We start from the raw sequence: 14,305 nt of genomic DNA on the forward strand, positions 1-14,305 counted from the left end.
GTATCAATACAGCCTACAGCTCTCTCATTCCACTGCTCGGACACCCGGCATACGCAGGGCATCTTGCTTTCCATTTCGAAAATGTTGCCGTCGATACAAGAGATGAAGAGCATGACAGATTCATTTATTGTCGAAGTAGACTATTTGGACAATATTGTGGGATCCGCTCTTGCGCATCATCATCTCAAGCACGTTATCAAGCTCCAAGAACAACTATCAACCCAGGAAGATGTCATCTTCGACTTGGATGCGGCAAAAGTCACTCAATATACCCACTCCTGTGCACTTTGCTTGCTTATCTTTGCCTCAGCGCTCACATATGCTAGTCCAACAAGGCAAAATTATTCCTGTATGCCTCTGAAAATGGCATTTATCAATGCATCCGTGAAGGCACTGGCGGCATTGGATGTGTACGGCAAGCCCGACTTGGACTTTATTCTTATTTCTGCGCTGCTGTTAACCAATTTTTTGTACGCTTTGAAGCCATGGATTGCAGCAGAGATTTTATACCACGCAATGAATGTATGTGATCGTCTCAACCTCCATAAAGAGCCGGCGACGTCGACTCCTTTCGACGAAGCCCGACGAAACGTAACATGGTTTGCTCTTCTATGTGCCAGCGATTGGGATCTAACCAGTACACTGGAAAGAAAGCCGATTGTTTATTATGACAAAGAGCAATTTCCTTCGCTCTTCGGCACTGATGAAGACCGCTCTCGCTACTTGTCCAACTCCATTCTTGCTCGCTTGCTATGCGCACGACTCTCCTACCGCACTATGGTCATCTCACGTAGTGGCCGCAGGACACCTGAGGAGGTTCACAAGCTGCACAATGATATTCTAGATGCTATGGCCATGTTTCAAAGTGTAATCCATGCTAGTGCGCTTGGCTATGAAGACACACCTAACATCGTGAAAGCACGATTTGCCGTTGCCGCCTTGCACTTTCTTCTGATTCGGCTTCATGTACCAGATTATACCCGAGCCTGGAGCGACAAGCAGTTCCACATCTCCAAGATTACGTGTCTCGAGAGCTCTGTGTTTCTTCTGCATTTGTTCCGCGACATTTTCCAAGTTCCGTTATCATGCTGTGAGCAAGGCACGCAAGGGCCCTTTTCACGCATCGCCAACTATTTCCAGTTCTCGTCTCGTTGGTGCTGTGTGGCGGCGCTGCTACTTGTAAAGCATTTCACACTGACGCTTGAGACTGGATGCGATGAGATCCCATCTTCGCGCGCAGCGGCGATAGTGCAAGACTTGCGCATTTTGTGCAAGATCCTCCAATTCTTGTCCCCCCCTGTCAGCGATGGCAAAAGAGGGGTATACGGCCATGCAGCGAGCAGCTGCCCATGTGCTCGATCGCGCTGTAGCACAGCATGCAAATCATGACAATGCGATCGTACTCTGGGCCAACACGCTCCTGAATCCAAGCAAAACAATGAACGCATCTACGTTCGAGCCTCTCTCATTGCTCAATGATATCATGACAGGGCATTCTCAGCCTTCCGACCGGCTTCCCATGCCCACGCAAACTAGAAACGCAAGTATCAGTGACGTCGCACAAATGATCGACAAAGCTCGTAGGCCATGGCGCGACGAGATCATCGACCCACCCATGGACGTGACGTTATGGGACCATTTCGCAGGGCTAGACCCGAATGCCCTGGTACCGGATACTTTTCTAGCACCATTATGGAGCTCCTTCAGTCACGATGCACCATGGTCGTTGGACCATGTGTCCTTCAACGACGATGATTTGGAGCGCTTTATTAATAGCATGCAGGACTCTATCTATACGTCCTCGTAGGTCCCAAAATGAAACAGACCCAGGCACATCTAGTTTGACATCCTCCTCATTTCATTCTTGAGCCTCCCTGTTTCGCTTCGCGCTACGCGCAAACCATCATGCCAACGTGAAAGTTTCATGTGCCTTTCCTAGCGGATCCGAAGTCCAGCTGCGGAGCATGTTGCTGCCTGGATAGGTAAGCCAGCCAAGAACAGGTCCGTACGAAGCTGCTATGGCGCATATGAATCTGGCATGCACTAGGCCCTGAATTCCCACGTGCGAATTTAATTAAACACTAGGTTTCATTCATTTGGTCCATTCTCAGATCGCGTCGTGACACGTGCCCCGCATCCTTGCGCAGAGACCACTGGCAAAACCACTACCTCCACCACTCCCACAATGACAAAGACTAGCTCTATAGCTTGTCATTATCTCGCTAGTGCAGGCTATCTCATTTGATTCGCACAGCCAAGCGCGCACTCAATGGTCTGTGCCCACTGCATCCACTGTGCCGATCCCAACATCGAGCTCATGATCCATCTCTTGCCCTAGGCCGGCCTCTTCCTCACGTCGAACGTGATCATTCGCTTACCCATCTTTACGTCCTAGTCCTTCTCCTCGCCAGTCTCTTCTCTACCCAAATCGGCATCCCTACCAGCCCGTCCCAGCCTATCACGCAGTCTCTCCGCCCATCGTTCGCCCCCGATTTTTCCGCCCAGTGCCTCAATCGCTTCACTGACGCTCGGCCACGCTCCCCGTCTCGCTTCATGTCAATCGCAGAGGGTCCTCCACCGCCTCACGTCCCGCCTCCCTCTTACGGTAGTACGCCGCTTCTGGGACGCTGTGTCGCTTTCTTTGCTGCGCAACCGCTCCGCTGTTCATGTCGTGGCGTCAGCCTTTGCTTTAATATAGCCAGCCCGCCTTCGTATCCAACCTACGTAGCGCCATAGCTCTCCCTCCCAGCGCGCCGTCGCATGCCCATTGTCTTCCTCCACTGCTTTTCATATGCTCTAAAAATAGTGCACATTTTGCATACGCACAGACCAATAATGCGCAAGGAAGCGACACAGCCTCCTTTAAAGAAAAGATTTTGGCTGTTGTTCTCTTCCTTGTACTGTGTCCTTATGTTTTCAACGTTAAAACAAATAACAAATACCAAGCGCCAGAAACTCAATTCACGCAAGGATGATCTTGCAGCGTTCCGTCGACGTATCCAGGATCAAAAGGTGGCGTCATCTGCGGATCCCAACCTCGTCTTGACTCTCATCGAGGAGATGGAGGCGTGGGGGTACAAGTTCCCTGACAACAATGAAATTCGGACGTGGAAAGCTTTTCTTCGGCAATCTGAGTTCGATCACAACATCGATGCGGCAAAGGTCCTCACTTGGGGGGCTTCTCTCTCTAAAAAGCTGCAAGTTCTCGAAAATCGGTACAAACTTAGCGACGTGTACTGCTCTCTTGTTCTGCAATGGGTCCTTGAATCTTCGTCCACTTCGAACAAAGAGACAGCAGAGCAGAGCACGAGAAAGGAGATGCTCGAGCAGCGCGACATTTGGGACTCCTACGCGTTTCGGCAGAAAGACGTCGACACGGATAAGATCATGGCGTACCTTGAAACACTTTTTGCACCAGCGTCCGGCGGGACTTCGCTCGACAAGAAGCCGCTCGACAGAGTTCGGGAGTCTCTCTCCAACAGTACGGCAGATATGGTTACTATCAACATGTCCTCCATTAGAGATGCCATCGACTGTCTATTGAAGGAAGATCTTTTTGACGGCGAGAAGCGGAAAAGTCTGGAATCCTTTCGTGAGAACAGTATCATCCTTAATGAACTTGCTGATGTGATACGCTCTGACACGCTCAAAATCGAAGATTGGACTTGGATCGATCCTCCTGTTGCTCTGCACATTCGTCGCCATATTAACGGCAAGTATCGTGTGTACATGGACGAAGACATTATTCAAGCTATCTTTCTTCATCTTGTAGGAATGGCATGGTCTAAAAAAGTACGAGGTCTATTCGCAGAGCTTTTCTTGATGCGCTCTGTTTGGAAGAGATCAGGTTCTGCCACAACCTTGACTAAGAAGGATATCATTCGCCGCAAGAAGTTTTTGGGCTCGTCTCATGAGAACAATTCCTTGCACTCAAGCATGTACCGCCATCGTGAAAACCTGTATACCAACAACTATTTCTTGGCTCAGCTTCCTACCGATCAGCATTACGCTGCATACGATGAAGACGTGGGCAAAGTCAACAATGATAGCAAAGGGGCGGGTGCTATTAAGCACAAGACACTTCGCTTGATCACCACAGAGCTCCTGATTCAACGCGAATTGCATGGCGAGTGCACGTACTTCCAAACTGATTTTAAATGGTTTGGGCCGTCTATACCTCATGCCACGCTCCTCACTGTGATGCGATTCTTCCATATCCCATCACCCTGGCTGAAGTTTTTCGAGACGTTTTTGCAGCCTACTGTGATTTTTGCCATGGATGGTGAGCACGCGGCGCCTCGTCGCCGCGTATGTGGAATTCCCATGAGCCATGTGCTGAGCACCTTTATGGGAGAACTGCTCCTCTTTGTTCTGGACTTTGCCGTGAATCAGTCCACCAACGGGCGGAACCTGTATCGTTTCTTTGATGACATCCATTTCTTTGGTGGCCAGGCTGATTGTGTTGCGGCCTGGACCACAATTCAGGAATATACACAAGTGATGGGCCTAGAACTCAACCGTGAGAAAAGTGCTTCCATTACCTGTGCTATGCCCGGACATACAGTCGAGCCATCGGCCATATTGCCCGACGGCGTTGTTCGCTGGGGCTTTTTACAGCTGACATCTCGAGGCCAATGGGAGGTTAACAAGGAGGCATTGTCGGATAATATTCAGGAAATGACACATCAGCTGCAGGCGTGCCAAAATGTCTTCACGTTTGTGCACGCCTACAACACCTATATCCGCTTTATCGCCCACAATCTCGGCCACATAGGCTGGGCTCTAGGTCAAGATCATGCAAAACTGGTCATGTCTTCGATATCCCACGTACAATCAGCAGTATCCTCTCAACTATCCCGCGGAAAGCATACCGACATTGTCTCTTATCTCCGGGACTGGATTTGTGAAGCGCTGCAGCTGCGTGATACAGATTTCCATCTCCCAACCGAGTTTTTCTACTTCCCTACTAGCATGGGCGGCCTCAACATCCACAACCCGCTCGCAAAATTCCTCGGGAGTGTCGATGAGCTCTGGCCTGATGTTCCCAAGCGTATCACTGATACGATCCAACGAGAACGTGATACCTATGAAACTCTCAAGAAGAAATTTGATTCGGGCGAAACGCACGACAATGAGCTGGACGTGGACGAGCCGTTTATGAGCTACGAAGAGTATGCCAAAGCCTTCGAAGAGCGGAGTGAACATCTAGGCTCGCTGTATGACGACATGCTAAGCAGCTTTGAGCATACTCCGCTGCCTCTTTCAATGCATGCTGAAGAAATGGAGACACAGTATAGCGAGATCCATCACCATCAGCGGCACTCCAAGGCCGAAAACTGGACGCTCGAAATGTACGGCGCAGACGCCTTTGAGCACTTTGGCGACCTTGATATCTGTGATACCAACTTTTTGCCGCTCGGCCTCGTGGATCTCCTTCTCAAGGAACGAATGAGATGGAAAAATTAGTCTAGCTTTTATCCTCTGTGTACTCGTATTGGTCGCACACTGACACATGCGAACTGCAGCTCTTGTGCACGTGGATACATCGTCGTGGGGACGACGGCATGAAGAGGCTACACGCCAGTTCGCCTTGTGCAAGGCACGTGCTGTGGTCAGAGTCAGCTTACCCCATATCTTAGTCTCGTGTTCGTATCTTACTCACGCCCATGCATACGTGCGGCTGACAACCAATCGAGTCTAGGTAGGCTGTGGAAGGGCAAGATGGTAGAACCTCTCGATAATTTGTTTATCCGACTCAGTTCGTTTTGTAAGTCCTCTGCGAAGGGGCCTCGTCTCACTAATTTTATCGAAATGAAAATACCTGATCTTTCATAACCCAGTTTGTTTTTCCTGCATGGGCGTAATGGCTGCTGTGTCACGTTTGGTTTTGCCCTCGCTGGCTGGGTCACCCATAGCTTCTTACAGGCGGACAATGCAGGCTCGTGGCAATGGCGTATTCCTGTCATTATCCTGAGTTTGCTGTCGACTCCTGTCGCTGCATCTGTGTTCATGTTCCCCGAATTCTCGATGGCTCGTGATGAAGAACCATATCAGTACCAACTTTACGCGCAGAAGAACGGGGCCGGTATTATTTCCGCCTACTCGTCGCAGATGATCATCAAGATCCGTCTCACGAAGGACATTGCTCCCATTCTCGCTGGTGTGGTGCTGATCTTCAAGTTCCTTGAGATTTGTGCCACGCCATTGATAGGTTCGATCGTCGCTTTCACTATGTCGTGTCGGCCATCAGCATGTGTATCTGTACGCTTTTGCTCGCCATTTGCGGCTCGTAAACAGGCCCTGGTCGTCCAGTAGGTGGCTACGCTGCAACGGTGTTTGTGTATATTTTCTCCTTCGAATCTTTGGCGTCCATTGGCCAGAACTTTTTGTACACGCAAGAAATTGTGAACACCAGCTACCGTGCGCAGGCATCCAGTACGGCGCTCATCTTGTTCTGGGCAACGCAGCTGTGTGTGACGCTGGTGACGCCCATTGGTCTCGAGCGTCTCGACCGGCAGTTCTACTTTGTTTGGTTCGCTCTTTGCTTGATCAACATCCCGCTAGTGTGGTTCTTCTACCCAGAGGCGAAGAACCTCTCTATGGAAGAGAGAGAGAGAGAGCGTATTTAGCTCAATGCTGGTCCATTGACCGCTGTCAAGGCATCGTACCGCCTCATTCACGAAAAGAAGGCCGGCGGTCACGTTGACTTTGTCGACACGCATGTGGATACGGAGAAAAAGGATACGATGGACGGCGTCAAGTCAGCGCTTTGGGCTTGGTCCTGGGTGACGAATTGGATAGTGTAAATGTATAGGTATAATCAGGGTTCATACAACATGATATTTTACGCTTACACACGCTGGCCATGCTCATCCAGCACCCGTTCCCCATCTTCCTTGGTAAAGGAGCCTCGCGGTTTCACAGGCATGATGTCCAGCACCACCTCACTGGGACGGCAAAGGCGTGTGCCTAGAGGTGTCACGACAATCGGGCGATTGATCAGGATCGGGTGCGCCATCATGGCATCGAGAAGCTGGTCATCGCTAACTGACTCGTTATCGAGGCCCAGCTCAGTAAAGATCGCTTCTTTCGATCGCATGATGGCACGTGTCGGTTGGCCGGTGGCGGCGATAAGTTCCTTCAATTTCTCGCGCGAAGGCTGCGTCTGCAAGTACTCGATCACCGTAGGCTCTTCGCCCGCTGCCTTAAGCAGGGCGAGCGTGTTGCGCGATGTGCCGCATTTTGGGTTATGATAAATCGTGATGTTGGGCATGATGGGGCAGAGGCAGGAGACGAAATCTGCTCCCCAACATGGTCAGCCTCCTCCACTTCCGTGCGCCGTCCAGAGAGTCTGCGTCGTGTGCCTGATTCTTAAGGAGCTCTATGTCTATCCGTTCTGTCGTATACTTTCTCTACCTATCTCTTTTTGCAATAGAACCTCACCTTCTTATCTCTTATCTATTTCCGGAAGGTGGACGTTTTGTTAATCCTCTTACTCTCTATCGCGCCATGCCAGACAAATCTGGAATTAATTTGTGCTATCTTTTTTTTTTCTCAATTATCTGTACGTCTACTGCTTTTTTATAGTTAATTCTTCTTGCTTCTACTCGCCCTCTCTCTTTTTCGTATGGAGACTCTCCGACGATCCGTCGCGGCGACGAAAAAAGCCGTGGATCGCATCGACACAACAATAGCCCAATCGCCAGTTGGGCGTTACTTCCGTCTCGATGGCAGTGGTCATCCCCTTGTGCGCAAAGGAAGTCGTTTCTCTGTGGAGATTCGTGCTGGTTGCGTAACGTTTGCCGCCATGGCCTATATCTTAGCCGTGAATGCGGATATTCTCTCTTCTTCTGGTGGTCCATGCAAGTGTGAGAGTGAAAATTTCTGCCGTGACGATCCCGTCTACTTGAGCTGCAAGGCCGATGTGCATCGCGCTTACATCGTTGCAACGGCGGCAGCATCGGTCATTGCCAGTGGTCTCATGGGCCTTTTTGCTAACATGCCGCTCGGTCTCGCGCCAGGTCTAGGCGCCAACGCCTACTTTGCTACGGTCGTTGGCGAGGCGGGGTCGGGGACGGTGCCCTATTCGCAGGCCCTCGCTGTGGTATGGCTCGAAGGCTGGATCTTTGTGGCCCTCGCCGTGTTTGGTGTGCGTCAATGGCTCGCTCGTATCCTACCAAATTCCATCAAGCTAAGTACCGGTGCCGGTATTGGCCTTTACTTGGCCTTTATTGGCCTGGGCCCCGGCGGTCTAAACATTGTTGGCTTATCGTATACCAACATTGTGGGCTTTGCTGGGTGCTTACCTGAGTACCAAGACGAGAACGGTGTATGTCTCTCGCATGTGCTGCAGAGCCCCAAAATGTGGGTCGGCATCTTCTTGGGCGGTGTGGTGATTGCGTTCCTCATCCTGTACCGCGTCCGTGGCGCTATGATCATCGGTATTCTTCTCGTATCCATCTCGTCGTGGCCGCGTGGCTCCTCCGTGACGCAGTTCCCGCACACACCTTTAGGCGACGAAAACTGGGACTTTTTTAAGCATGTGGCCACCTGGCGCAGCATCAATCCACTGGGGCCGCAGAACATCGACTGGCAGGGCTACGATACCGGTCATGCATGGTTGGCGCTCATTACTTTCTTGTATATTGACTTGCTCGATACGACAGGTACACTGTACGCCATGGCGTCGCATGCCGGCCTCGTAGACGTGCGTACGGGCGACTTTGAGGGCAGCTCGACCGCCTACATCTCCGATGCGCTTTCCATCTGCACAGGCAGTCTGCTCGGCTGTTCGCCCTGCACAGCGTTCATTGAGAGTGCTTCGGGTATTGCTGAAGGTGGACGTACTGGCATCACGGCGCTGGTCGTCGCGCTGCTCTTCTTCCTCAGTCTGTTCTTCGCACCGATTTTCGCATCGCTCCCTAGCTGGGCCACTGGATCCGTACTGGTCATTGTTGGTTCCATGATGATGTCAAGTGTCGCTGAGATCAACTGGGGCTATCTAGGCGATGCGCTGCCAGCGTTCTTGACAATCATCGGCATTCCCTTCTTCTACAACATTGCATACGGTCTGATCGCCGGTATCATCGCATACATGATTCTCAACATTGTACCGTGGCTCGTGATCAAAATCACACGTGGTAAGGTCGTGCCAGAAGGCTGGTACACCGACCGTGAGCCATGGGGCATGGCGCCTCCTGCGCCGTACATGGACTTGTCCACCAAGAAGCTGAACAAGTTCCAGCGGTGGGCGACGAGCAGTTTCTTGTTCCCTACGTGGCTCAAGAAGCTGATCGCGGGCAACTGGTACTTTTGGCGGCTGACCGATGCGGAGATTGCCGACCATTTGGAAGGCCGCCGCATCTCGGAAATGCATCGCAAGATCCGCGAAGCCCGTCGTGCCGACGAACTGGAGCGGATGCGGCACTATCCGCAGCCTCCGCGCAATGTGGAAGAGGAGCTCCCTGTCTCGGTCATGGGCGGCGCCGAGAAGTTTGAGGAGTTGTAGTCAGTCAGTCGTCTTTCCTAGCCCCCAGGTGGGTGAGTACCTTGTAGATTATTATCATCACGTGAGACGAAGCGAAGACGCGTCCTGGCCAACTTCTGCTTCTCCTGCTGTGCGTCGTCGTTGGACTGCGATTGTATGCACCTGGCGCTTTCTCGGACGTGGAGACGGGTAGCGTGGGGATCTTTCCAACGAGCAATGACCAGCGACGCAACGCAGCACATTGGCGCCTTTCGCCGCCTTGCGCAGGAGCGTCTGCCATATGCACCAGAGATGGTCGTCGAAAAGTGGCGCAGTACCAAGTCAGGTCTTACTGTGCTTTGGGCCAACTTTGAGAGCCCCATGCTCAATGCGTACATCACTGTGGCCAGCGAGATTTTCGCCGACAGTGGTGTGCCACACACACTAGAGCATCTCGTGTTCCTTGGCAGCCAGCAGTACCCTTACAAAGGCGTACTCGACAGCCTCGCCAACCGCGCGTTCGCGCAGGGCACCAATGCCTGGACGGCCAACGATCATACGGCATACACCCTCACGACCGCTGGTGCCGACGGGTTCTTGCGCATGCTCCCAGTGTACTGTGACCATGTCTTCTTCCCGACGCTCACCGACGCTGGGTTCGTCACAGAAGTGTACCATATCAACGGCAAGCTGGAAGATGCCGGCGTCGTGTACTCTGAAATGCAGGGCCGCGAAAATTCGTGTGCAGACCTCATGGAGCTAAAAACCCAGCGTATGCTGTATCCACGTACCTCTGCGTACCGCAGCGAGACTGGCGGCTTGATGTCGGCGCTGCGTGTGCTGACCATTGACGATATTCGGTTGTACCACAAGACGTACTATACGCCACACAATGCCGCGTTGGTCCTGTGTGGGCCGCTGGACCGCACAGCGCTCTTTGAGACGCTGCAGGCGATCGATCAGTGCTTCCTCGAGCAGGGCGCGGCGCACGGCGAATACGGTCCGCCAGGTTGGCGTCGGCCGTTTGTTGAGACGCCCAGTGCTGTGCCACCAGTCATCGATGGACGTCAGCTGCACTGCGAGGGCGTGGACGATGCCGATCCACCCATGGATCCGCGTCGTCGGCGTGTGTTTATTGACTTCCCGGAAAAGGACGAGAGCGTTGGTGAAGTACAGATCTCGTGGGTCGGCCCGCCGCTGGATGCTACGTTGGATCTGCATGCTCTCGATGTGCTTGGCACGTACTTGACTGACTCGCCAGTGAGTCCGATGCAGCATACGTTTGTCGAGAAAGACGAGCCGCTGTGTACCGACATCTACTTTGGGAACAACGAACGGGCGGGCGCCTCGGTCCTCTCGGCCTCGCTGGCCAGTGTGCCGACCGCCCACTTGGACGATCTCGATCGACAGCTGGATACACTGCTTCGCGACGTCGCGAAGCAGGGCCTCGATATGTCGCGTATGCATACGATTCTACGTCGCGAACGTGAGCGTTTGCTCAGCCAGCTGGAGATGCGGCCGGCGGACTGTTTTTCAGACGTGCTTATCCACGAATTCCTCTATGGCGAGCGCGAAGGTCGCGAGCTGGGTCAGGCGTTGGACGATATGAAGCGGTTTGATACGTTGGATACGTACACGAGCGACGACTGGGTGCGTGTGCTGACAACCTACCTGATTGACAACCCACGCCTGGTCGTCGTTGGCCGCCCTTCTGCCTCGCTGGTCATGCAGCTCAAGCAGGAGACTGAGGCGCGCGTCCAGAAACGCCGCGAGGCCTGTGGTGAAGCAGGCGCGCAGGCATACGAAGCGGCCTTGCAGGCAGCACGCAAGGAGAACGATGCCCCGATCCCGCCAGCGATCCTCGATGCGTTTGCCGTGCCACGCAGCGATACCATCCAGTGGATTAGCGTCGCGACGGCGGCCACTGGACCGACGACCGACGCCGAGCCTGCGATACCGTCGTCGCCGGCCGATCAGCAATTGCAAGCGCATATCGACCGCGATGGCCCTGCCACGCCGTTTTCGATCCAGTTTGATCACGTCCCCTCGAAGTTTGTCCTCCTGTCCGTCGTAATAAGCACGGCGCATGTCCCGCGTCCCCTTCGCTCGTACTTGACGCTGTATCTCTCGATGCTATTCTCGCTCCCGATTCACCGTGTGGACGGGACAAGTCTGTCGTACGAAGACGTCGTCAAGCATCTCGACGAGGACGTGCTCGAGTACGATGCGACCATCGGCATTGGCTCGAGCTTTGCCGAGTCGATTGCTCTGGAATTCAAAGCCCCTGCGGACAAGTATGAAAAAGCCGTGCAGTGGGTGTACGACTTGCTGTGGCAGTCGGACTTGGCCCTGGAACGTGTAAAGATAGCCGCGGCCAAGCTCGCACAGTCGCTGCCAGAGCAAAAACGCGATGGCCGTGTGATTTCGTGGGCGTTGCTTCGGTCGTTGCTCTACTCGACAACCGACTCGACGTGCGCCGCGAATACAGTGCTGACGCAGGCTGAACATGTCCCTGCGCTGGTGGACGCGTTGCAAAGTCGTCCAGACGAGGTCCTGGCGCATCTACAAGAGGTCCGCCACGCCCTTCTTCACCCGGCACACATGCGCATTAGCGTGGCAGGCGATGTTCATGCGCTCGCACACCCTGTCGCTCCATGGCGGAATGTGTTGCCGACCACGCCATGTGCCTCGCTGACGCCCCTGCCATGGGCCAGCGACGTGCTGAACACCCTGGGTCACGCTCCGCAGCGTGAGGGCCAGCTGTGTATCGTGCCGGCCATTGAAAGCTCTTATGCGGTGTTCACATCCAAAGGTTTGCGTGGCTACACGGACGACGACTATGCGCCACTGGTCGTCACACTGACGCTGCTCAACGCCATGGAATCGTTCCTGTGGCGCTACATTCGTGGCGCAGGTCTTGCGTATGGCGCCTCGATTCGCAACGATGCCGAGGCCCAGCACTTGCACTTTATTCTCTATCGCGCGCCGGACGCCGCCAAGGCGTTTGTGGAGGCACGCAAAGTGATCCAGGCATTGGCGCATGGCACACCGTTGGACGACGAGAGCGTCCCTACCTTTGACGAGACCATGCTTGAGACGGCAAAGTCGAGCTTGCACTTTTCCGTGGCGGACGCGGAGAGCACCGTGGGTGCGGCGGCGCTGGAAAGCTTTGTCGATATTCGTCTCAAACGTGTCGGCCGTGGCCGTGGTCAGCGTCTGCTCCAACGTGCAAGTCAGGTGACGCTGCAGGATGTGCAGCGCTGCGTCACACAATACCTACTTCCCCTCTTTGCGTCGGAGACGTCGGTGTGTGCGATTGCCAGCGCTCCTTCCACAGCCGAGTCCATTCGCGCGCAGCTCATGGCACTAGGGTACGAGATGACCGACGTGGATATGCCAGGCGGTCATGCCTCGGATAGTAGTAGCAGCAGCGGCAGCGACAGCGACAGCAGCTCCGAGAGCGATCGCGAATAGTCTTCTATGCATATCTACCGACACTGTTGAAACGAGAGGAAGAGCAGATCATAGCCCTCAAATTCGTACAAAATCCGATCCCGCTTCGTATACCCAGGCAGGTCCAGCGAGCGCAACGCCGCAGCGCTATTAGCATCCTCGCTGGTAACAAAGAGCGTCATGATAAAGCTGCCAGGCTCAAACGTCTTCACCACACGGTGCACCAATGCCTGCAAATTCGACACATGGGGGAAGGCCTCGTCAATCGAGCCTTCGCTGTCCATTGTGACATTCGTCTCGAATGACGCGTAGCTGCTCCCTGCCTCCGGCGTCACGTGGATCGTCCAGTAGCCGTCCGAATGTCCTGGCGACGCAGGGATCAGCGCGTTGGCCGAGTACCCACACGGCTCAAACGCAAACGCATCCAACTGCGTACGTGCAAAAAGTGTATCGAGCTGCATTGATTGCGACACACGCGCTCCCAGCTCGTGTGCTTGCAGCAGGTTGGAGTCGCTCTCCTTATCAAAGTAGAATTGGTCACGTACACGCTTCGAGAGATCAGTCATGAGGATCTCCAGCGTCGAGTCAGCGGCCGTCGATACGCCGCGAGGCGGTTTCGTGATCGACATATCCGCCTCCAACACTTCACTCTGCGCCATATACAGCATCCAGTAGTCACCATTCATTTTGCCAACGGTATACGCTGCGCCATGGTCAAAGTACCGATCGAGGAACTCCGTCTCGAGCTCCCAATCGCGATGCGGCCCTTTTTGCTTCTCAGGGAACATGAAGCTCTTGCGGCTGTAAAAGCACCGTTTCACGTGTGAGCCCAGCAACTTGGTATCGACATGGCCACCTATGGCCGACGAAAGCATCGCACTGGACACACTGCTGGCCTGCAGGGAGAGCGACTCTTCGTCAAAGAGCGTGGCCTTGGCAATCCGCAGTAATCGGTCCAGGCCCAGGAGCAGCGTCGTGGTACCGCAGGTCTTGAGTATAAGCTTGTGCGGGTATACAAACATGGACGACTCACTCAGCAGGTACGCATCCACTTCGTCGCTCGTCTCGACGCTCAGCGTCTTGCACTTGACCATGTCTAGCATACTTTCCCATGTGCTCCGCGGCACACGGCGAAGTCCAAGTCGTCCACCAAGTCGCGAGCCACGCTCCGCCATCGCACGCTGACACTCGGGCAACATCTCGACACTTTCTGCAAACCACAGCTCAAGGAGCTTCTCAGGGCCCTCAAACGGGCCGCCAATCTCATCCATACCTACTTGGATGTCCCCTGTATCATTCCACTGCGCCTCGGCGGCCGCCGCACTAGCGCGGGCATCGGCATCCATCTTGGCGTAGCCAGCCAAAAAAACAACCGAAGAAAAAAAA

The 14,305-nt window shown here is 53.8% G+C and overlaps 6 protein-coding genes across 6 annotated transcripts; 4 read left to right on the forward strand and 2 right to left on the reverse strand.

The window, feature by feature from the left end:
• Positions 1 to 363: 363 nt before the first annotated feature.
• On the forward strand, positions 364 to 1,807 carry Malapachy_2772 (hypothetical protein; the record flags this gene model as incomplete). Its single annotated transcript, XM_018137258.1, is given in 2 exon segments — positions 364 to 1,320; positions 1,337 to 1,807. The coding sequence occupies 2 exon segments, from the start codon at positions 364 to 366 to the stop codon at positions 1,805 to 1,807; spliced, it is 1,428 nt and encodes a 475-aa protein (XP_017990090.1).
• A 1,103-nt stretch (positions 1,808 to 2,910) lies between these two features.
• On the forward strand, positions 2,911 to 6,629 carry Malapachy_2770 (reverse transcriptase; the record flags this gene model as incomplete). The annotated part of the gene is made up of 3 exons (XM_018138736.1): positions 2,911 to 5,465; positions 5,841 to 6,211; positions 6,298 to 6,629. The coding sequence occupies 3 exons, from the start codon at positions 2,911 to 2,913 to the stop codon at positions 6,627 to 6,629; spliced, it is 3,258 nt and encodes a 1,085-aa protein (XP_017990088.1).
• Positions 6,630 to 6,850: 221 nt separating this feature from the next.
• Malapachy_2775 (arsenate reductase) lies at positions 6,851 to 7,273 on the reverse strand (the record flags this gene model as incomplete). The annotated part of the gene is made up of 1 exon (XM_018137261.1): positions 6,851 to 7,273. The coding sequence occupies one exon, from the start codon at positions 7,271 to 7,273 to the stop codon at positions 6,851 to 6,853; it is 423 nt and encodes a 140-aa protein (XP_017990091.1).
• Positions 7,274 to 7,807: 534 nt separating this feature from the next.
• Positions 7,808 to 9,508, forward strand: Malapachy_2771 (transmembrane transporter; the record flags this gene model as incomplete). The annotated part of the gene is made up of 1 exon (XM_018137257.1): positions 7,808 to 9,508. The coding sequence occupies one exon, from the start codon at positions 7,808 to 7,810 to the stop codon at positions 9,506 to 9,508; it is 1,701 nt and encodes a 566-aa protein (XP_017990087.1).
• A 195-nt stretch (positions 9,509 to 9,703) lies between these two features.
• On the forward strand, positions 9,704 to 12,940 carry Malapachy_2754 (zn2+-dependent endopeptidase; the record flags this gene model as incomplete). The annotated part of the gene is made up of 1 exon (XM_018137242.1): positions 9,704 to 12,940. The coding sequence occupies one exon, from the start codon at positions 9,704 to 9,706 to the stop codon at positions 12,938 to 12,940; it is 3,237 nt and encodes a 1,078-aa protein (XP_017990081.1).
• Positions 12,941 to 12,954: 14 nt separating this feature from the next.
• On the reverse strand, positions 12,955 to 14,265 carry Malapachy_2762 (s-adenosylmethionine decarboxylase proenzyme; the record flags this gene model as incomplete). Its single annotated transcript, XM_018137250.1, has 1 exon — positions 12,955 to 14,265. The coding sequence occupies one exon, from the start codon at positions 14,263 to 14,265 to the stop codon at positions 12,955 to 12,957; it is 1,311 nt and encodes a 436-aa protein (XP_017990084.1).
• Between the last annotated feature and the right edge of the window lie 40 nt (positions 14,266 to 14,305).

The sequence above is a fragment of the Malassezia pachydermatis genome (genome assembly GCF_001278385.1).
Source record: "Malassezia pachydermatis strain CBS 1879 chromosome Unknown scaffold13, whole genome shotgun sequence".
Lineage (NCBI taxonomy): Eukaryota > Fungi > Basidiomycota > Malasseziomycetes > Malasseziales > Malasseziaceae > Malassezia > Malassezia pachydermatis.